The 24,067-nt window shown below is 43.5% G+C and overlaps 1 protein-coding gene across 2 annotated transcripts; it reads left to right on the plus strand.

Annotated features, from left to right (window-relative positions):
- The first annotated feature begins 323 nt into the window (after positions 1 to 323).
- Positions 324 to 19,554, plus strand: cgnb (cingulin b). Of its 2 annotated transcripts, XM_068576206.1 has the most exons (21): positions 324 to 430; positions 4,401 to 5,536; positions 5,618 to 5,700; positions 5,808 to 5,871; positions 9,633 to 9,727; positions 9,948 to 10,074; positions 10,164 to 10,376; positions 11,699 to 11,847; positions 12,226 to 12,255; positions 13,380 to 13,500; positions 13,765 to 13,968; positions 14,147 to 14,245; positions 14,838 to 15,095; positions 15,179 to 15,349; positions 15,981 to 16,142; positions 16,233 to 16,322; positions 16,426 to 16,509; positions 16,612 to 16,730; positions 16,857 to 16,965; positions 17,913 to 18,076; positions 18,262 to 19,554. In XM_068576206.1, the coding sequence occupies exons 2-21, from the start codon at positions 4,430 to 4,432 to the stop codon at positions 18,392 to 18,394; spliced, it is 3,582 nt and encodes a 1,193-aa protein (XP_068432307.1). In that variant the 5' UTR covers positions 324 to 430; positions 4,401 to 4,429; the 3' UTR covers positions 18,395 to 19,554. The 2 variants fall into 2 exon arrangements, with proteins under 2 accessions (XP_068432307.1, XP_068432308.1); XM_068576207.1 differs by lacking the exon at positions 12,226 to 12,255.
- Positions 19,555 to 24,067: the final 4,513 nt, after the last annotated feature.

Here is a 24,067-nt window from a genome sequence, read left to right on the forward strand (position 1 = left end):
AACTCCATTGATATATGATCACAGCCCAATGCTGCCATGCACACACAAAAAATGATTGAGAAATTATTATAATAACACCTAGAAACGGGTTTCGCTCTCTGTATTAACCTGTGCGTGTGTGCGCGTGTGCGTGTGTGTGCGTGTGTGTGTGTGTGTAGAGATGAAACTGAGCACACAGCAGGCGCCGCCTCTTCGGGGAGCCGCCCACCAATGAAGTCGGTCCTGAGGCGGGACGATGACTATCCGATGTGCTGGCAACAGGTTGCACTGGTAGCAGTGGGGGGTGTGGGGGGAGGGGGAGGAGGATAGACATTTCCCGGTGTCCTCAGTTCATTGAGTAACATCTTCTCATCCCACCAGCGCCGCTGCCTCTGTGGAGCCTGATACTGAGGCGGGAGGAACATTTTCGGGATTCGCCTCATCTCTGCAGGTAGAATGAGTCTTTACACAGATGCCGACTCTTGACTGAACACTTACTTTTGTGGGACGAGGTGTTGGGGAAAGTGCATTACGGTGAGCCCCTTATTGCTGAGTGGGCTTTTTTTTTGTGTAACGTTTTGGATAAGCGGAGATGGACACCTGTGGCTTTGTGATTGGATTGACCCCCCCACACCGCACACACACCGCACACACACACCCCTCGGCTTTTCCTGCTCACGATAATGACCGAGCTCCGGGTTGTTGTTAGCACTCAGACGTGTTGTGGAAGGTCTGGTCGCCGCTGCCAGTAATTGGATGTAACTGCGCGACGCAAAGAGGATATGAGAGGTTATTAGCGCAGGTAAAGGCTTGGAATAGTGCGCGTGGAGAGAGGGGGGGGGGGCAGGTGCTCTTGTTTACTTGTCGCCCTGCTCGTGGTCGCACTGGCACGAGCACACAACGCGAGTGCACAACGCGGTGGTTTCGACGCGCACCGATACCGACTGACCGGATGGGTGGGTGTGACGCAATTAATCCAGCAGCAGACAGGTGCTCCGAGGCTTACTACGCTCTAATGGTTTCTCCGAAGTGAAGTGTCTTTATTCTACTCATTGGTATGAATTGTTATTTAGATTGTCAGTTCATGTTGTTTTAAATAATCTCACGCCTGCCAAAAAAAAAAATACAAAGCAGTCGTTGTATTCGTTAGTTATGTCAAATAAAGTAAGATAAGCCTCTCGATAGTCCCTCATTTGTTGGTCCAACATGATAGTTTACAACTCTGTTGGAAGCCGGTGGCGCTCCCTCCGTCCTTTCTGGTTATATTTGAAATAATTTGCTCCAGAAATGGTCCTGTCCTTTAAAAAACGTGTGCCTAGGGGCAACTTCACGCTCCCTCTGAGGTGTTTCCGTAAACACGTATATCTTTTAATGAGGGACAAGTATTTCCAGGCTTGTTGTTGTTTCACACAAAAGAACCTGCACTACCCCTCCAGCACTGCCTGCAATACTGGCAACTGTAATAGTTTGCTTTTTTGTTTTTTTTTGTTTACCCCAAAATAAATGCCTTTATGTTTTTTTTTGTGTGTCTCAATAGGACAGTGTGTATTATCATGTAGCTCTTTTATTAGTATTGTATGTGGTGATATGTTCACACAATGGGATTGTTTAAAAACAGTTCTAACAAACATAATAATAACTCAGGTTTTTTTTTTTGCATGTGTGAGAAGAGTTCAATCTGATCTAATACACACTATCACTTAATAGTATTGAACATCTGATTATTTAACATTCATATATTTGACTGATTTGTAAATAGATTTCAGATACACATACCTAGATTATCTCCATGATAAATCCATTAATAGGGTATAAAATGTCACAAAATATGGAACATTCCTAGAATCCTAAGGATATTCAATAACTATTATTTATTTATTTTACTTCTGAAGGCAGGAACCAGTGAACATTTGCTTGGAGGAATGACTTAAACAATTAGATACGCTTTCTAAACTGTTTCCAAATATCCTCTGTTTCTTGATCTCACTCCAAACACGATGACATTGATTTCAACCCAATCAAACAGTTGAAGTAGTTTGTCTCCTCGGTCACACACCAAAGGGCGAAGGGAACACCGTGGGAGAAAGTAGAAGATCCGGCGGCAGAGGAACAGGAACATGGCCAGAGGAAAAAGAGCTGGGCGAAGAGTGAAGGCGGTCAGGCCCGTTTGGGGACATTCCTGTCTCTGTTGACACAGCCATTCCTTGTGACAAGAAAAGAGCAGGAGAGGACGTGAACCTGTTGTCACCGAGCAGTGCTCTGCTACTGCTTGGTGAACAACAGCTGAGCCTCCAAATCCGTATTTACCCAAAGAACATGTTTGCACCTGGGCGCCGTGTGACCCGTGATCGGGGCTGAGCTCCATGACGACAGACGATCGCATCGCCCCCCCCCCTTTTTTTTTTAAAGATGCTCCTCCATAGCAGAGGAGTAACCCTCAGATCATTGTTTTGATATGCAGTGAGCAATGCAGTTTTTTTGTGTTTGAAGGGGGGAATTAATTTGTTTTGCGTTGTATTTTTAGTCTCCGTTTTTAGTGTGTCGTCTTTTAATGAGTCTCTACACTTTTTATTTACCGCCGGTGTGGACACTTTTCCACATGCATAGGCTTTACAGTTAGAGCTGCCCTAGTTCTCAGTTTCCTCTTAATCTGTCCTTATTAATACAAATGCAAACCACGCGCAATGCCCTGCGCAAAGGGAACGCCTGGAATCCGAAGAATGTTTCCCAGAAAGACAAAGCCCGACTTTCATTCACCAATGTAACCTCATTGCAAGTCAAGGTGCTTCTTGTTACACTGTAACCAGCGGTTTGTTAGGGTTGGTTACATTTTAATTCCTGTGAGAGAGTCACATCTGTATGTCTGGACTTAGGAAACAGGCTGGGGTTGAAGTACAACGGTGAGCTCTGTAAAGCCAAACACAAGCTTAAATACAGGGATGAATGTGCTCAGGAGAAATAACACGATCACGTGGTCGTGTGATGCCAATTACAGACACGTTTTAACACGGGATTCCATATTAGTTGGTACTTTCTTTTCACTGAAAAGCATTGATGCTTCTTAGATCAACTACCTGCTACCAGATGGTGAACACAGGTCCGTACATACATGTGTGCATACCCTTTCAAGTGTGTGTGTGCGTGTGTGTGTGTGTGTGTGTGTGTATGTGTATGCACACACTGGATTCGGCGTGTGTGCCTGCAGAGCTCAAAGTAAACAGTCTTCGCCCGAGTGAGTCCTCTCTGAAGTCTGGTGAATGTGGAGACTCTGGCAAAGGCCGAGAGAGGAGGGAGGCCCATTCCTGACATAGCCCCCCGTGTTTGATGCTCCGCAGAGCCGAGACAATGGGACGAGTATTCACCTTCTCATCGTGTTCATCACCAAGCTCACTTTCAGAGCATGCATGGTGGACTAGACGTGCTTCGGCTCCACCACTATTTATTTATATATCATTTTTTTTGTTCATGCTAATGGTCGGCCGACATTTTGATAAAATTGTTTATGTTTCTCAAGTAAAAAAATAACACACATATCCGGGTTCCAGCTTCTCAAATGTGAGGATTTGATGTTTTTCTTTGTCATGTATAATATAACAGAATATCTTTTTGGTAGATAACCTGATTTGTATTATTTCTTATCAAAACATGCTGGACGCTACATTTCCCAGCATGCAACAAATGACCTTTTATGTGAAAAGTCAAGTGGAATACCTACTTACAGCAAGAATATAGTCAGTAAAACTCTCTCTCTCTCTCTCTCTCTCTCTCTCTCTCTCTCTCTCTCTCTCTCTCTCTCTCTCTCTCTCTCTCTCTCTCTCTCTCTCTCTCTCTCATGCTTCACAGCAACAAAAAACAACAACTCTTTCATTAATAATCATAGGATAAAAACATCAACAGTTAGGATGCTTATGTGAATTAGAGGCAACGTACAGTATTGATAACTGTGGGACATCCAGTCACACTCCTACTCTTTGTTTTCCCCGACAACTGAGCACCTCCTCTGGAGAGAAAAAGTCTGCCTCGGCCTGAACAAAGACCTTCTTAGTGCCCCAGTGGCATATTTGTTGTGGGATGAATACAATTCATTGTGTTTGAAAAGGAATGAAACCTGTAGAGCAGCAAGAGAAGAAGGCAGCATCATCGAGGTGGACCAGCAATCCGATATGATTGCCGAGCCATGGTAACCAAACCTGGGAAGAAAGAGTGACACATTCAGGTTAGATGAGGCGTCTGAGTTAGGGAGTAATTACTTTTTGTCTGGAAACCGCGAAAGCAAAGAAGACTTAATTCACACCTTTTACGGTGCAACAGCTGAAAAAAAAGGGCCTGGCCTGTCTTTGTTAATGAGAGAGAAAAGGGAATTTCATGTTCAGCCACTAATTCATATAATTTGTATCTTTGCTGTTTCCCTGTCCGCCCAGGCTGCTCGCACGGTAACCAGGAAGTCAGCATGAACACTCTGTCCACAGACAAGAAGCCCCTTGTGGATTACGGCGTCCAAATCCGCTTTATCAAGGACCTCCATGACACAGGCGGAGGTTATCCTGATAAATCCAGAGGGAACAACAGTGCAGCCCCTGCTACCAATAAGTACGGGGTGGCAGTGCACGTTCAGGGAATCTCCGGACAGCCTTACGTGGTCCTGAAAGACGGCGAGAAGGGAGACTCCTACGGAGTCCAGCTGAACAGTCCCAGCGCCAGCTCAGGGCCACCTTCACCTTACAACAGCCTCCCTAAAACAAACAAAGGACCAGCAGAATTAGCAAACCCCTTCAGCCCTGCTCCAAATCCAGCACGCTCCCCTGTGTCTCCAGCCGACGAGGAGGTCAGGGAGATTTTTGGGAGCCCTCATAAAAGACCTCCAGGGGATGGTCAAGCCGGAACACAAGGGGAGGAGGAGGGTGGAGCTGGCAGAAAAGCCGAACCCCGACACAAAGCAACTGCCGGCGAAGCAGAGAGAAGCAGAGATAGGACTAGTGATGAAGAGTATAACGAAGCAGGCCTGAAGCCTGTCAAATTTAACGGCATGGGACCCAGAGGGTTCAAGCAAACTGCCTCTGGTTACACCGGCTCTTTGGGGAGACACAGTAGGGGAGTAAAAAGCCCAGAGTCCCCTTTGGGGTCTTTCCCAAAACCTCCACCATCCACGAATGTGGAACCCATCCCAGAAATTGACACTAACTCCCTGGCTCCCATCAACAAACTCATCAGTAAGTTCAGCATCGGGACGCCAGCGGGCGCCTCACAGACGAGGGGCCGCACCGGAGCGAGGCCGAGGCTCGGGTTTGACGAGCACCGGCGGTCGAAAAGTCTTGACGCGAGAAAAGACCTCGAGCCGGAGAGTCCCTCGCCGAGCCCGCCGACTTCCAACCCCTACGCTATTCCTCTGTCTACCTCCTCCAAGTTGTTGGCGGCGTCTGTCCCGTCGAGCAGCGGCCTGGCCAGCAGCCCCGCATCTGTTTCCAGGGTGACGGCGCTCGAGGCCCCCAAGCTGAGCTTCAAGTCACCAGGGAAGTTTGTTGCAAAGGACAACTATCCAGCTGTAGCAAGAAAGCCTGTGAGTGCCAGCGGTTTGTGAGGTAATAAATTGTCTCTTTGTTTTGTGTCTGTTTTCTAACTTTGCTGACTTTATTTGAAGGCGATCCCTCCGATGAATCCAAGCAAAGTCAATGGGGAGGAAGCTCAAGGGAGGTCAGCTGTTTACAACATCTTTAAAAATGGGTAAATGAATAACAAGCATGACATACTGATTTTCTAGAGGCATTGTTACTATGTATGAACACATGTTCTTTTCTAATCTGATCCTCTGTCTGCTCTTTCGTGATCAGTACCAGTGAGGGATCCATCAAAAGAATCGTCAACCTCGTCCCTGAGACCAACGGCAGTTTTACGGTACGACAAAACTTTGAAGGCTGTGATTCTTTTAAAGGTGTTTTTTAGACTCATATACAAGTCTTATACTGACATTTTCTTGTATAATAGACAACAGTTATATTATAAGCACCTGTCACACATTAATAACTTCTACTGTCCCTGTTTTAAATGATCTGGCAATCATTTTGCAATTCAATATCAAGCTCCGGTCTTGCCTTTTGAATTTAGCTGGTGGCTCAACACTCGTCTACATTTTGGATTACAGATTGTGCCTTTTTTAAGACATAGTTCAACATTTGGGGTGATATGCTTTCAGAGATATTGATACAACTCAGCATCAACAATGTCTGTAGGGAAAATATTCAGCTATAACCACCAGCAGCAGCTTGCTAGCTTAGCTTAGCATAATGACTGGACTGGGGGAAACATCAAGCTTGACTCTGTCCAAAGGGAGCAAAATCTACCACGCTGATCTAGCTTAGCATTAAGACTGTTCAGAGGTTCCATTCCGGAATATCCAGGTTCCGGGATATTCGGGTTCTGGAATGTCAAGAGTTTCATCCGCAATGTCCGGGTTCCGTGCTAAGTTTAGCTGCTGGCATCGTACATTGTACGGCCATAAGAGTGGTATTGACCTTAAAGTAGGGTTAGGTGCTCCCCATTTCACAAAAAGCACGGCAAAACGATTGTAAATATACACAAAACTAAATTATAACAAAACCTAATCATATTGGCTAGTGTTCTGTGTAGGTTCAACATGTTGGTCCAACATGCTGAAAGATGTGGAGTCTGTGATGGGCGTCTTCTTTTCAACAGAGCAGCTTTTGCAATGAAGCTAACAGATGGTTGGCATCCTGTCCTCTTTTCTAAAGATATGGAGTTTCTATTTCATTCACTTTGTCTCCGAGGATCCTCCTTTGGCATGCCAAAAAATGTGAAAATAAAAGGCCATGCTGAGTATTCCTCTGTCAATTTTGAGGCCATCTTTGCTCCTCTGTGCCGTGAAACCTTATTAAAAAAGATTGTGCCACGTTTTTTTATGATCATGAGCACACCACTTCCTTTAGATTTGCATCATTTTACATAAATCTACATACAAAAGTTATTCCTTTGTGTCCTGGAGCTTCTCATATTACATGCACTTGATTATGTATGAACCCCTTGTTATGTACGTCTCAGTGTGTTGGTGACCATGGCTGCGTCTGAATTGTTTGCCCGTCTTGTCTCTTGGCAACGATGCACCTGCCGAGGGAAGCTGTTGAGGGCTCAGTGTGTGTTGAGTGCGCAGTCATTGAGAGCCATCAATAATTTAATTGAACTGGAACCTTGCCCCAGCTGGGGGTTGGCTTGCCGGATGGGACAGATCTCTTTGGGAGCGGTCTTGCTGAACAGGACCCCCGTGTTCTTCGGGGCTGTAACCCCACCGTCCACTTTACGAGATTTAGTTGCTGATCACTCTGCCAGCATTTGTCCCAGGCTCTTCGGAAGCGATAACCAGCTTCTGAAACATCCTCCGTCGGCATCAAACGGAAGGGCGAAGGGGTTTACAATATTTTCTTTTCCGCCTGAGGCTATTATTTGTTTTTCTCCAGCTCTGCCTCGAAAACCAAAACATTGCTTTTGTCTGCATGATGCCAAAACATAAGATCAGAGCAGGATCAGATGAGTGTGTGTTACAGAGGGCTCATCTAAATCGGGTTTGAAGCATTTGTGATACAACCAGTGGCAAATAACTCTCTGAAATGTCCGACTTCAGGGAGTTATCCACATTGGGAGGTACATGCAAGGCAGGGCTCCGTACCACTAAAGTCTGTGGCTCTTTCTGAGTGCTTGTGGGGAGTTTTCTAGTGCAGCGTGGCCAGTTAATGTCAGCGGGAGAGTGATGAAGTGAATGCACTGACACCCTGGTGGTCCGCCCAGTTAATTGAGGATCAGATGCTTGCATGCTGTTGGGTTAGCTTAGTCCAAGAAGGTGATGTACATGCGTGTACAAATCTATGTCTTCTGTCTTCCCCTCGACAGGTTGTGACCACTTCAACCCAAGAGTGTTCATTTCTTCTCAGGTTGTTTTGTTTGAATAGATTGGGCATTCCCGTTTTTGTAATGTATTCATTTATCCATAAACAATGTTTCAATGAAAGACTTCTGGTTGAATTAGAGTACAAAAGAGCAACGATTGCTTTAAAAGAAATCTGTCTGTGTCCATGAAAACAATAAGGGAATAAATGAACTAAGACTCCCAGGGTGCATTTCGGCGAAATCAAATCATTGAGCTTAAAATTATGAAACATGTGTTGCCAATAGTGACTGGTATAGTAATAATTAAGAGAAAAGTCATGTTACAGCTTACGTCAATTTACTTTGGGATCAATATTGAAAGAGTTTGCCAAATATGGAGCTCATGTTTTCTTCACAATTTCAATAAAAAACTGTTTATTTTGCTAGAGCTCTGACTGGCACTCTTCTCCATTGCATTGTTGGCTGGGGGTCATGTGTATTGTAGTATTTAAACCCGACCACCAGAATAAACTGCGGACAAAACATGGTTTCTCAAATACAAGGTTGAGACAATTAAAACTCATGCCTTAACGCGATATATCTGTTTTTTTGTTTCTATGTTAAGTTACAATGAGGATAACATTTATAGAAAAGTTTCATATAGGAATAAAGAATTCAGAAACACCCAGAACTATAGTGGCTCCTCCCACTTTGCAACTCTTGGCTTGAAGTGGTCAGTCAGAAAGTCAGACATTAATTTATTTAGCATAACATAACATTGATATTTTTGTCACGGCCCCAAAGATTAAAGAGCTTGAGTGTGTCCTGCCCCCATGTTGAGAACCACTGGGCGAGAGGTTATCAAGAACAAACCAGCCATTTGTTTAGATCCGACTTTAATAGAATCTATTTGCATTATGTAATCACATCATCCTCAAGTAGTTCTGAGACTGCAGGGCAGGTCTCTTTTATTGTAAATAATTAATACACGTAAAAATACAGCTGATGCAATTCAATCAAAGCGCTCAAAGATAATCTCATCTTCTGTTAATTATCTCTTTGTGAGGACAGAAAGAAACTGAAAAATGTCCCAGAACGTAATTATCTGCAAACTGTCCTGCGGGGAACGAGAGGAAAATAAGACAAATCTGTACAAAATACATCCTCGTAAAACACCAGTGATAAATGAGAATTGTGAGGTCCCCCCAACCCCGAGGAGCCAAAACGCTCATGATGCTCGCTTTGTCTCTCTTCTCTTGCTTCCGTCTGTGTGCGTCCCTGTAATGAGTGTGTAGGAGGATAAGAGAGGGATCATGGGTAGGCTGCGGGATCATGGGCAGGCTGCGCTTACGCCTCTTTTTCAGCGAGAGGGAGCCTTGACGAGCGGCGGTGTGGGCGGCGGCGCTCCGGCTCCGAGCCCCTGCAGCCTGTCAGCAAGCGTTGTTAACGCGAGGATATTGTCTTTTTTTTCTTCTTGATGATGTCTGAGCTCACTGGCAGGGCCTCCTCTCCTAAAGATTATTTTTTTCCTGCTGTCAGAAACTAGGGCAAGGAATCCGAGTCAGGGCTTCTTCTTTGAAAGTTTCAGATAATACGGAGGGCATAATGCATTCGCAAGGTCGACATTGACACTCTGATGCGATGTTTCCAGTCCTCCTCTCCGTGTGTTTGTCCTCACTTTTTGTCCTGTCTCTCTCCATCACACCTTTCCCATCACACACTTTATCTCCATCTCTTTCTCTCTGTGTGTACGTGTGTGTATGTGTGTGTGCGTGCAAAAGGGAGGATCTAATGGAAACTTCAAAAAGGGAAAATTCGAGGAGCTTCAGGAGCAACTTAATCGCTGCAAGGAAGAACTGCAGCAAGTCCAGGATGAGTAAGAACCTCTGTGTTGAGTGTGTGTGTGGCTTTGAAAGTACAGTGTGTGTGTGTGTGTGTGTGTGTGTGTGTGTGTGTGTGTGTGTGTGTGTGTGTGTGTGTGTGTGTGCACTTAGCAGCCCAACAATAAGCATCCAATTATTGCTCCTGTGGCTTTTTTTCGTCACAGCATCCTTTCACTATTACCTGACTGATGGGCTTGTTATTGTGTTTGGCAGACTGGCTGAGGAGCGAATGGCCAGAGAGGGGGCGGAGTCTCGTCTGCGCCTCCAGGAAGATCAGCTGGCTGAGCTTCAGGAGGAGCTGAGGAGGGTTTCAGACAACTCGCCTCTCTCAGTGCAGATGGTACTTGCACTCTGGGGGAACACATTCACACACACAGAATAAAACATGCTTGTCCGTCCATCTGACCGTCTCGGCCTTTAATCCTGCAGGACGTGAGGACTCTGCAGGCCGACCTGGCCGAGGCTGCCATGCTGCGTCGGCGCCAGGAAGAGGTTCTCCACCAGCGGGAGCGGGAGCTGACGGCCCTGAAGGGGGCGTTGAAGGAGGAGGTGGAGTGCCATGACAAGGAGATGGAGACCCTGAGGGAGCAGTACAGCCAGGACATGGACACCCTGAGAACAACCATGGAGCAGTTCACACAGGTGGACGGCACTACGCTTTGAACTTGGTGCATGGAGTCAGTCGCACAACACTCGATTGCGTTTTGAGCCCATAAGTTCTGCTGGAGTTGGAACAGTAGACCAGCAGGGGTTTGAACATAGAACAAAAAATATGTGTTAAATGGATTTATCTGTTCAAACTTAACTTTAAAAATATATATATATGTATATAAATAAATTACAAATTTGGTTAAAAATAGAAGGCAACATCAGTTTTACTTTCATCTTAAACATACTGACACATATTTTTATTGTTTTTCGAGTGTCTATCCTCATCATGTGGTGTCAGTGTCAAAGGAAGAGCCTGTAGATTACAAAGACATGAACGAAGGAGGATTAATAACCTCTTATATTTACAGCTAAACCAGCTGTGATTATTTTTTTCTGCTTCTGAGCACTAATATTTTTTGTACTATGATCATCATATACTTTAATTAAGTAGCTTGTTACATCAGCGTCTGTCAATAGACGGAGACATTCAGAACATTTTTGTCTTTGCGGCTCTTTGTACAGACGTAGAGGGAGAACAGTCGGGTTATACCTGTCAGGCAGTTTATGCATTCTGCATCCGTTATTAAGACCTTATTAAATTGTGCTTTGATGTTGCAGTCGCCCTGTTATTCACGCAGGCTTTGTCTTGTCGTTTTATGTGCCAGTACGCTGTCAGTGTTCAAACACCGAGTCGGGGTATCACGGGGTCAGGCTGAGCCCAGTGTGCAGAGTTAGAAAAAGAGAATTCTGCTGCTTGTGATTGCAATGGAAAACTTTTCCAGTTGACTTTCTGTTACAGAGTTTCTTCCAGTTGACTATTTTTGGATCGCCGTACTGACGGATGTGATGTAGAGGAAATTTGAAGAATATATGTATACAGGAATAGATCATTAGGCAGATTCTGGAAAAAGCAGTGTCAGGGAAAAAAAACGTATCATGCAGCTCCGGAGCAGGAAATAAGCCGACCCGTTGGCAGCTGCTTTTGATGTGGCGACTTATTTGGCGAGAGCAGGATTAAAGTAGTTGGGTCGCCGTTTGTGCTCGTGCTCCATCTTCTCTGATATGTTACGGTGTTGTTTCTTACGCAGATGTATTGTTTTAGAGATTGAAGAAGTGCTGACGAAGGCATGAGATCTTTATTTGCCTGAAATAGAAACAGAATAAAAATATATGAGAGATTTCTGTGTGTGTGAAACTCCTTTCGGAATCACTGCTTTTTCACAACATGATAATGAAAAGGGTAATGAGGAATATTTCACCGTGACTCTCATTAATCGTAACGTTTTTTTGGGGTTTTTTTTTGTGCGTTTCAGTCCCAGGAGCAGATAGAAGAGGAGCGGGAGAGGGTGAACGCCTCCATGTTGACGCTGCAGGAAGACCTGGAGGGCTGCAGATATCAGGAGGAGCAGTGGAAGACGCAGCTGGACGTCACCGCACAGGAGCTACACAACACCAGAGAAGAGTTAGTGTCTGTCTATACGCCTTTCTTAATTCTATTCGTCAATTGTGGGCTTGGAATACACATACTGTATCTCCATCAGTATCCAACTTCAAAGGATGAATAGAAAAAACACAGCATAAGCGTGAAGTAACGTTCAAAGACCGTGAATATCCGGATAAATCAATGTTCATTTTAAAGAACTCAGACGTAAGCTTATAGATCTCACACTAAACTAAACTGATTAAGGAGGCATAGCTGCATCAAACGCACTGCGCTCACTTGTATACTTTTACTGTCAGTTCAAAGGAACTCACTGAAACCTTCGCTTCTGAAAAAGTCTGTGGATACACTCTTTTTTTTTAATGCATGGCCTCTTTCACTTGACTTTTCGTTCAACAGGAGCCGGACGCAGGCCACCAGCAGTCGAATGTGAGAGAGAATCAATCTCACCTTGTTTGGTTTGAGTAGTTTAGCATAGTTTCAAATCAGCCGAGCTAAACCTGAACTACGTTCAATGAAATTCACTTGAATCTACACAAAATCCACACAAGGGGATTTTGTAATATCTAATGATTTTCATCATTAGATCGGTGAACCTGTTACTAACAGTAATCCTGTGATCACTCACTGAATCATACAAACCTCAACTCTGTCTTAATGCCAATCGTCAAGATTTAATGATTGATATTAAAACACATTTCCTGATTTAATTGCTATTAAACATCATTGATTTTGAATGAATAATTCATGTTATTTTAACTTACAATTCCACAGTGAACGTCTTCTCAGATTGGTAATAAGGGTTTAATGTTTAGCGCAGTAGATTTATCCCCTTGTGCTTTGTTTGTTGTTAGCCATGCGCTAACTTTGGGGTGTGTGTGTGTGTGTGTGTGTGCGTGTGCATGCCTACGTAGTTTATAGATCTACTGTTTTCACTCTGTGTGTTCTTTGTATTTTACTCAATAAGTTATGGATTTTCCAGTGCAGAACACAAAGCGCACATGACAGCGAAGATAAATTGTGTTACCGTTGTCATGTAGACGTACACATTACGTGGACAGACATTATCCAGCGGACTGTTGCAGAGCAGTAAAACACCCAGGAGAGAGCATTAGACATTCATGGGGCATTGAAAGGATGCCAGGCCACAGTGCAATGCCCCCCATGCTATGTCTGCTATGCAATTCGGGAGGTAGTTTAGAAAAAGGCGCCCACAGCTCATCTAAAAACTCTCTCATTCCCCTTCAAGACCCCGAGCACAAGTGCCCCATCTGCAAAACTTGAAAGATTTCTCCATGCCACTGGTTAACAGTAGGAGGTCTGGGCCTAATCCGCTGAAATGAAATGCATCTTCTTGCTAATAGGGAAATGCTTGTTCAAAGGTTCTCGCTGTAGACCCTTGTCAAAGAGAGCCATTCGCCTGAAAGATTCAGCAGAAACAAACCAGGATTCATTTGTATTTCTTTAAAAACTAAAAATAGAGTTTGGTCACTGCGGGACTTTTCCACTGTTTTTTTACTATTATTTTTAAAATATCTACTTTCTTTTCACAGGCTGCTGAGATCTCGTTTGCAGAGGGATGAATTTGAGGGCGAGCTGATAGATCTAAAGGACTCGCTGCTCAGCGCGCAGAAAGAAACGCCCGCGTCTGCCGATAACTTCTCTTTAGCTGAGGTAATTCAAAGTAAGGCAGCTTATGCACGCTGTGTGGGTGAAATGCAGGCGCTCATCTCCTATTTTACAGTACGATTAGGGTTTCTTTTTTTTTTTGTAGGGTTCTCCTCGAGCTGAAGCTTCAATAATCTCATTCATTGTTCCTGCACTCACACATAAATGCACGCTCACAAGCCCCATACCCGTGTTAACGCACCGTTATGTGCCCTGGCACAGTCGTCATACGCACACACTCATTATTCATCTCTGATTGCTTACCCCAAGGAGCTCCGGCGTTGCCATGATGATCTGAAGCGGGCTCGCGCCGATCTGGACAAACAAAAGGGCAAGTTGGACGAGGAGAGAGAGACACTTCAAGCCCTTAAGAAAACAAGTGGAGCGAAAGAGACTGAGCTTCTGTCTGAGATCAGCAGGTTGAAGGAGGAGTCGCAGAAAGACAAGGCCGAACTGGAAAAGGCTTTTGAGAAGGTGAAGCATTATTTGCAGTGGCTTGAATTATAAAACTAATAGAATACCTCAAGTGCAATTGCAACGGATTCAATCTATAAAACGAGTGAAAGAGTGTCGCGTACATATCGATGAATGGCATCATTTTGGAGTAAAGTTCATGCACATCATGTCCATTCTGCCCGTTTGCTCTCTGCAGTCATCTGTCGGGTCTTCAGGAAAGACTGTGGTGGACCACGGCGCCAACCTGGAGCTCCAGGAAGCGAACACTCGCCTCAGAGAGAGGCTGGCCCGCATGGTACTGCACAGAAAAAAAGACATACAGCTGTACACACATGCATGCAAAATCATGTAAACCGACATACTGTACAAGAACAAAGGAAATGGCCTCCCACACAGACTCTATTTTCAACCGAGAGATGTGAAGTGAATTAAATCCAAAAGACAAATTCAAACATGTAGGCTCAGAAAATAATCCCTTCGGGATAAATGTGCGCAAGATGAGCATTGTGCGCATTGTGCTCCATGTGCGTTGGAACATCAACGTATTCTCGCTGGTTTAGGATGAGATAATCGTGTTAGCTTTGCTGTGAACAAATCATGTGAAGACCATAGTCGCTCACAAATCAATGCAGGTGCAAAGCCGACACAATTCAACATATCTTCAGGATGCAGAGTTTGGTCTGGAGTAAGTGTGCCGGGATCAGGGCAACGAAGCATGGCTTGTACTCAACTGTACTTTGAATATAAAAAGACTTTAAGCCCTTTTTCAGTTGCTACTCTTCCTGTTTCACTGGTCAACAGGTGTATCAATACAATACCCACATGTATTGCCTTTTATAACTATCGTGGAAAAAGCACACATTAGGGAATATTTCCTTTCTCTCCAGACGAGGCTTCACTCCAGCGCACCCCGGAGTCCGGACGCTGAGGAGGCGGTGGAAGCTCTGGAGGACGAGAACCGCTCCCTGAAGACCCAGCTGGAGGAGTCCAAGAGAGGAGCCACCCGCCTGGGCAAGGAGAAGGACGAGCTGAGCCGTCGGCTGGAGGAGCGGGACCTGGAGAGGGAGGCACTGAAGAGGGGCAAGAGTGACCTGGAGGAGCAGAAGAGGCTGCTGGACCGAGCCCTGGAGAAGATTAACAAAGAGGTTCGGGTTCAAACTATGTCTTGTCTTGTCTGATATGAAGAGATATTGTCGCTTACTGCCGTTTCCCTCTTTCTGCCTGTCAGATGGAGATAATGATGGGAGATTCCCGTCAGTCAGTCTCCACCCTTCAGACGCAACTTGAAGACTACAGGGAGCGCTCGAGGAAGGACATGCTGGAAGCCCAGCGCAACTGCAAAGACCGACTGGTGGAGCTGCAGAGGGCTCAGAGCAACCTGAAGGCCCAGCAGGAAGAGGTGAGGACCAACAGGCTGGAAAATGATGAAAAATAAAACACAGAACCTGTGAAATGTACAAAAAAAGGTGTATACGTTTTTTTAGTATAAAATACAATAATAACCCAACAGTCAAAACTTAGCTGTCAGCCTTTTTTTCTTTTTAAAACCCTTCATATGTATTTTTAGCCTGTATAGCCATTCTAGCAGTACCGATTTATAATATTGTTGGTCAGTGGGTTGAACAGTGGGCTTTGGTCCTGAATTAAATATCTCAACAACTATTAGATCGATGGCCATTTGTCCTGGAATTGTGTCTTGAATTTCTGTTTTTCTTAAACACTTTAAGGACTTCTCGTCCAATATTGCCCTAAAAGTTAGAAGTTGTCCTTTCATTGATTATCGAAAAGCAGTTTTAGGAATATACACACAAAGACTGCAACAAGTAATATAAATCAAGACTTGTATGTCTATGATTGAAATACATATCTCTCATTTAATACCAGAGAGTGTGTGTGTGTGTAACCTTTTCAGTGTTACAGGACAATATGGAAAAAAAAGCACGTGTACCCAGCAAATATTGAGGACAAAAACTGCATGAAAGTAAGCGAGGCAAATCCTCACATTATGCTCCCCTCCATCTTCTTTCCAGGTTTCCCGTCTGAAGAAGGAGCTGCTGGTTTGCAGCGAGGAGAGAGACAACGCCCAGTTGGAGAGAGACCTCTTCGGCAACCGTCTCAAACACTTGGACAACGAACTAGAAACAGAGAAGAGCACCCACACTGACCGCACCAGGGAGATCAGGGCCCTGGAGGTAAGGCTTTCCAGGTCAAAGGTCACAAACTCTAAAGTTCTAACATTAGGGGGAGAAAGGGTTGAGCTTTGTATGTGCGTGTGTTCACAGGATAAGATAAAGACCATGGAGCTCGAACTGGATGAGGAAAGGAGCAGCGTGGAGCTTCTGAACGACCGCAGCATACGTACCAGAGATCAGGTGCCACAGAGAAATATTTGAATACACATGCAAATAAGCAGGAGGCCTTTCTACTTATTAACAGGTGTACTTACACTGCCTCTTCATGCCAATCCCATCTCAGGTGGACCTGCTCCGCTCAGAGCTGATGCAGGAGCGTTCGGCGAGGCACGACCTTGAAATGGACAAGAGCGCACTGGAGAGACAGGTCCTGCTCAGTCGTTCAGTCCCTGCACAATGCACGTACATTCACACAACTTTGTGTTGAAGTCAGTAGCTCACCCAGCTCACTGTCACCCTCCCCTCCCAGATTAAGGATTTGAAGACCCGCATGGTGGACATGGAGGGACACACTCGGCCCTCGCCTGCACTAAACCTGCTGGAAAACAAAATTCAGGAGTTGGAAGAGAGGCTACATAGTGAAGAAAGGTATGGCTGAAGAAATGGGATGGCTTCATAAAGGAGTCATACATATTTAACAAAGCACCTGGAAAGGGGCAAGGGGAAGAAGAAACGTTCCATAACATGGTGTAAATTCCTACTTTGTCCATACAGAGAGAAGGCCAGTGTCCTGGCCTCTCAGAGACGAATGGAGAGGAAACTGAAAGAGCTAAATGCCACGTTAGACCAGGAGAGAAACGTGCATGTCGAGCAGAGAGATCAGGTAATTTTCCATATTTCCCATGCAAATTATCTTCAAGTAGTGTTTGCTTTGGTGTTGCCTGGATAAACACAAAAATCTCCAACCGGATCTAACCAATAATGGTTATATTTGTAAATGTTATCTTCTCGTTCCTAGAGTACAAATGTGTAAAAAAGGTAATTTCCAATGTATGTATTTTTCTTTAAAAATGGAAACAGTGAGCCTGGCACTGTCCAAAGGGAACAAAATCAACTATACACCTTAAAACTCTCTATTTAACGTATTATATCTAATTGTAGTATGGATTAGACAAACAAGAGCTTTAGAGGTGCTGGAAGGTGGCTTTAGTTTCTCTTGGATAAAGCCAGTCTAGCTGTTTCCCACCGTTTGTGCAAAGATAAGCTAGCTAGCTGCTAGCTCTGCTCCAGCTACATATTTACCATACATAAGAAAATCTTCCTTTTTGTATTTTCCAAAGAATCCTTTGAATGTCAGACAGGTGAAATGTATCTTAAGCATCAATTACTTGTCTGTGGTTGTCTCAAGTTTCTTGACAGTGTGTTTGTATCACTTTGGCAGTTTTAATTATGTAGTAAGAATGATCTATAGATACTGTTTGACCTGCACCTGCTGTTTTAATCATTAATGCAGATCAAACGGTGCTTAATTGCTTCTTGTACAAAAGACTAATGTCATCTGTACTCCTCCTGACCCACACCCAACCTCGCTCGGCCCCCAGGACGCTCCCTGACCTCCTTCCCCTGTCGTCTCTCTGCTGCCTCAGCCGTCTATATGTGGCCCGGGCCGCTCCCCCACAATTCCACACACCTGTCAAACCTCTCGCCTTTAACCCCGGTCCGCCTCGCTTCTTCCCCTCCTGCTCCCTCACGGCCCACCCTTCACCCCTTAACCCGTGACCCCCTCTGTTCCCCTCTAACCCCCTTGCCTCTCTCCCTCCACGTCCCTAGCTGTCTCTGCGCGTGAAAGCCTTGAAGCGGCAGCTGGACGAGAGCGAGGGAGAGGTGGAGCGCTTGGAGGGAGTCCGCCGAAAGGTTCTCAGGGACTTGGAGGAGCAGCAGGAGCTCCAGGAGGTGCAGCACGCCAAAGTCACGGCTCTGGAGACGGAACTAAAGTAGGACTTGAGTCATTGACCCCGTGAAATAATGTTGATTTGACTGTGAGCACATCAATACCATGCGTCCTCTTTACACTAGGTGGCAGTCTATAATAACTAGCTGGACACACGCCTGCGTTCACTTTTCTGCAATGTATGAAAGTTGACGACCCGAGTCAGTGTTTCTGTTTGTTTGACCTCAGGCGGAAGTCGCAGCAGTCGCATCGTGCAGCTCTGGGCTCCTCCACTTTAAGCTCGGAGGACGAGGAGGGTTTCTACGACACCAACATCACCTCTTTCCTGAACGACAGCCACACACAGACCGCCAACTGCTGAAAGAAAGCTGAATAAAATGATTTCTTTCATGTCTCCAGTGCAAACTCATGTAGGATTTTATCAAAGGGAGGCACTCAGGGCGCCAAGGACTCGCTTGCGTGGAGGACTCGGTTGCCATGCACTACAAACTTGCCTTGCAGTTGTTCTTCGGTTTTATTTTTAGTACAGCGGTCCAACAGAGACACGTTGTCAGGATAATTAGATTGCATTTCTTTGGAGCCCTCAGCTGTGATTATGATTGCTTCACTGCTGTCATGTTTTATCTGTCTTGAGATATTCTGTTTGTATGCTGGGAAGGATTACCGTTACTCTTCAAAGTACAAGGTTTGATTCCATGTACTTCAACTTGAATCGTTTAAAAAATAGGCTCCTTTCCGTGTGATTTTAGTATCGACTGTTCTTACTGTGGTAGCACATTACTGTGGCATGGTTTACGTTCAGAGCTCATGCGATAGACTTCAAACCACTTTAACACCCAAAAATATTTTTTGAATCTAATCCAGTCTTTTATGTGATTGCTTGCGCATGATAAATGACATCTGTCAGTGTTGTTAGCAGCATTGTTTCAAGCGTGTTCAACAAGTGTTTCTTTGTGTATTAAGAGTGAAATTATTATTATTTTGTTACCTTAAATGTAAACTGAGCCTTTTTATTTTTACATTGTATTAGCTGTGCATACCTGCTACTCAAGACAATCAAATACACCTCTCCCTATACACTTTTCTACTTGATGACGTTGTTTGATATACTGTATATTCCTAACATTGATTCATGTGCATGTTTTCACTCAGATGCCTTTAAAAGCCTCATATCTATATTTTCACCTCATGTCGTCTGCGCATGTGTTCTGTTTATATGCTGCTGTAATGCTTTTAATAGTATTTCCTATGCTCGCCTGTCTTTGTGTCTTCTGTACATTCCCATTGAAAGAATTATTAGCTTGGACGTGTTCCACATTTCTATTTGTTGCGCCTGGCTGCGATGATTTGTATCTCCTACTGACATTTTGATGGTGTCGTTACATTTTTAACATGCCACTTGTCAATTTGTACGGGGAAGAATACAGGCAAGGATGCTATGAAATGTAGAATACGTTTATTAAGCTGCTGGTGACATATTTGATGAATATTTTAAGTCCATTTTTAACGGTGTGCAATTAAAAGAGGTATATTATATTTTTCCCTTTTTATTTTCTTGATTTCTGAAATATTAATAGTTCACAACAACAACAAAAAACAAAATATGTATCAGATTCCCTTTTTAATGAGCTTTTATTCTAAGTGACGAGGCACAAAATTCAGTGTTGTCTTTGTGCAAAATTGTATTCAGAGGTTTATCTGAAATGTATGGGGCTTCAGCAGAAATAATTCAACAGATATCGCTCAAAATGTCTGTATTTTTAGTACAATCTCTCTTGTATTACCATATTCCACTGCAGATCAACAGAGAAACAAGTGGAGGGAATTGTGTGCTAGAAAGATGTTCCTGTGAGCACCTAATTGCTGTTTTTTTTTTAATAGAGGCTAAATTGTGAACTTATCCTTTAACCCTACTGCCAGGGAATTCCCATATCTAGTTTATAAGATTACTTTTACATTGTGTGAGTTCAGCGGTGTGAATCAGGATCAGTAGATTTTCTGAGTGCATGAGCTCATACAAGAAATTTGTATTCATATTTCTCTTACTTCCACAGAAATAGAAATAACAGCTACACAAGGACGCCACAGCAGATCAAACACTGGGAACGATAAGACAAGACTGCTATGTACACAAGCAGTGTGTTTACATGAATACATAAATGACCTTGTTAAGCGGTTTATGTATGTAAATGGGACATTTTTATGAAACCAGAGCAATTACCTCTTTTCATGCGGAGGTAAAAGGAGGTCAGAGAATCAGGCGACCTATTCAGCTCGATGGAGACTTGAAACTCTCGGTCTCCCTGCCTCCTTCAGACACAGCCACGTTTTTATCAAAGTTTTCTTACATTAATGTAAGTGACGTGTAAGATGGCAGTCGCATGAACCATCACATTCCATGGGTGTGGCTGTTGCATCACACCCTCCTGCTCTGTGCCGGCAGGCCTGAACCTCTCATCCCCACTTTACTCCACTCAACCCGCACTGCACCACTTCACTGCACACTGTACTTTCCCTTCATCACAGGAATATGAAAAGATTTAAACAAAAGTCTACACATCTATGATTGTAAGACTGAAAACATGTCCTTTAGAAATGTTATAAAAAGATTGATAGGAAGTGTGAATCTATGAGCAGGTTTTACAATAACAGCTGTTTGGACTTGCAACCCAACTTTGTTTTTACAGTTTAACAGATACCAGTTAAAAATACCAATAAACCTGGGGCAAGTTTAAGCAATACAGAGTATACAGAGACTACACGATCAAGGGCTGCTTCCATGCTGCTGCGCTTACTTTGTGTGTCAGATGTCTCTCTACTGCAACCACGTCAGCCTGGTTTTACTGTCAAAGAGAATAGATAAATACAAAGATTGTCACTCTTGATGGAATTATGGGGAATTTATAGTAATATTTGGAGACAAATAAAACAAAGATAACTAAAATCCCTACTTGTCTTTTACCTGTTAATTCTGTATTGTAAGTGTTACTTTTACTTATCACAGTACAGCCCTGTAGACCTGTTGGTCAGTTGCTCATTACAGTCAGTTGCTGCCATACTGAGCATTGGACTAAATTACAGCCTCAAGCAGCTATTTAGAGTGGGAATACGTTGAGTATGTCACAAAACCTGCAGTGGATTAATATTTCATCTTTAGTAATGAAACTCTTTGGCGAAAAACAACTTGATATAAAGAATGAGTGTTTGGTACTCAAAGACTTTTTTTACAACGTCTCTCTCAGTATTAAATCTTCTGCATGTTTTTTTTTTTTTTTTTTTTTAGCTCTGGCTGACTTCTTCCTAGATACACAGTCTGTAATCCAGTTGGTTTACTGTAATTACTGAAGACGTCAAGCTTTCATCATGACTTTACCTCATCCAACCTTCCTGTCTTTGTCCTCAGCTCCCCTTCTCTTCCGTCGCTTCCCACAGTTGGGACTTTTACTTTTCTTTGTGTTTTCTAAAATATTGATGCAATTTTCAATGAAACGTCCGTGAATATGTTCTCGATAGGATGTCCGTACATTTCCATCAAACAGGCACATCAAGTGTCTAATTAGATCCATGTTTGTCGATGAGTGCAGGCAATCAGTGGTGGAGCTTGTCTGTGGCGTGTCTGCACTGTTACTGTGGTAACAATAGATTCAACGGAGGAATTGTGCCCGATTTAATCTACAACATTGTTAGAAAAATTCACTCAACCCCTCGGAGTAAAATCATTGAAACAGGAACATTTATTCATTGCAAGGAAGGAGCAAAGTCAGGAGTGCAACATGATAAACAAATTACATATCCAAGACTGCTCAAAGATCTTTCAAACGACCACCTCTTAAATACACATCATGACCCACCAGAAACCCTCATGACGTCTTCGGCCTATCCGTGAGCCTTTCCCCTCGTCCCACAGAGCGGTTTGAAAGAAATGGTCTTACGATAACAAAGGAACTGCACGTTCTTTCAGACAGAAACATACAGATTCCCCAGTCTCACTGCTATCAGGAGACATGCTGAGTTTGTGTGTGAGATTAAACAGAGACAGTAAGATGAGAAGTCTGAATATAACAGTGAAACAGTAACTAGTTAAGTGTAAATAACTTTTACTTCCAACAAACATTCAACTCTTTCACTGGAAAATATTTGGTTTGAAATCCCATGCACCGTGTATAATGTACAGTCTACAAAAGTGGCTACTCATCTAACAAAGGCTGCATTAATTAATCCACTGTGTTCACTTTGGGCCGGGCTTTTCAAAGTGACCTGCCTTCTGAGTTTGTGTCATTCTTGCTGGTAGTCTATTAAACTCAACAAGTTCCTCACACAATGTTCAGATGTGCGATATTTACTTCAGTTTATTGCATTTCATTGACATGTTCAAATGAATACTTTTGTTTTAGTGTCACAGGACAAACAGCTCCCATAATAATGGAAGTTGTGTCTGAAACCAAGATGTAAAACATAATTACATGATGTAAAACGGCGAGCATTCTAGTAAAAATACTGTGAGTTTGTATGGTTTGAACTGATTTGGGGATAAGGCTCTGGTCTTTCAATGGCAATGGACTTTAATTTCATATTATGCCACACCTGTTTAGAACCATAAAGCAAGTAACAACAGGAAACTGCAGTCTGCCGTCACTTTAAACACGGGAAGTTAAACCGACATGTGTCAGCTTGAATCTGTGCTCAGAACATATCGATGGACTACTCTTCAATAAATCTGTTAAATGACATCATCAAACATTGTTTTTTCCTACACTAGAACTCTGTTTAGTGCACTTCTCTTTTCTCGCTGCTTTGATCCATTATTCAACAAAGATGTTCTCACTCTGTCAGCAACATTGTCAAATGCTGAAAGTAGGACGCTTTCTCTGAGCTGATGTGTCACAGTTTATATACCCAAAAAGATTTTCAAGCCATGAGCCACCAAAGGCAAATGAGTTCTACCATAAGCCTAACAGGATAATAAGCAAGTGAAAGTGGCAACAGGGCCGTCTGACATGTGACCGGACTGTTATTAAACAGGGCTACATCCTATTTGCAGCTCCGACACCGAATTAGCTGCAGATCACAGCGACTGCAGACTCCTGGTGCTGACAGAGATGTTGCTTGAAAGTTGGGGAAAAGTTGAACAGCATTTGTTGAGGAAAGACAGGTGAAGCGAGACAGCATATGGGATCCATCTGGAAGAAGATCAGGCAGGTTACTGAGGACAAAATGCTGTTTTTCTGCAGCACTCACACCAGATGTCTGCCGGATGGAGCTGTCATCAACTTCTCTGAGGTCAGACGTTGTTTATTTCCTGAGTTCTTCAGTCATTACCCTCCCTGGAGATCCCAAGGATAAAGAGGATTTTTTGATTCCGGTGTATCTATCTCACTCTCTGTACCTTGTAATGTATAGTATACATGACTGAGTGCCACGTGTTATCAATATGAAGCATTTTAGGCTTCAATCAATTACCTTTTTCCAAATATGCAAAGCTAGCTTTTTGTGTGAATCAAAATAAATATATTTATATGAACTATCCACGTTGAATTAAGTAATACAATGTCATGAATATCATATTAATGTCATACCAGTTTCCATTTCAGCAGCTCAAGGTAGAGGCAGATATAGGAACTGATTACAAACACAGTGAGAGAGAAAAAAACAGCCTCAGTCCATAAATTACAGCCTACTATAACCCGTAAGTTGGCATAAATGGTTTCTATTAAGCAAATACATGATATGAAAATGATTAAAGAATGATTAAAACGTATTAAAATAGTAATACTAAACCAGTTCAAAATAAAAAACATTAAAAAATAATTACAAACAGACTTCTGTTTCCTACATCCTGAATTATGATTCAGTGCATTCCTCGTACATGAGGTGCGGCATGCTGAAGCGCTGCAGGGTTCAACTTTACTGGCTTTCCTGGACAGACCGTGAACGCAACGGGGCAGGTCCCAGGTGTTTCTTCGCACTTTGCACAAATCGCGCACGAGAGTTTTGCGAAGAGGACGAGATGTAAAGTTTCAAAGACCTGACTGAC

Source organism: Clinocottus analis, unplaced genomic scaffold, assembly GCF_023055335.1.
Source record: "Clinocottus analis isolate CAN_PGR_092001 unplaced genomic scaffold, fCliAna1.0.p SCAF_14, whole genome shotgun sequence".
Lineage (NCBI taxonomy): Eukaryota > Metazoa > Chordata > Actinopteri > Perciformes > Cottidae > Clinocottus > Clinocottus analis.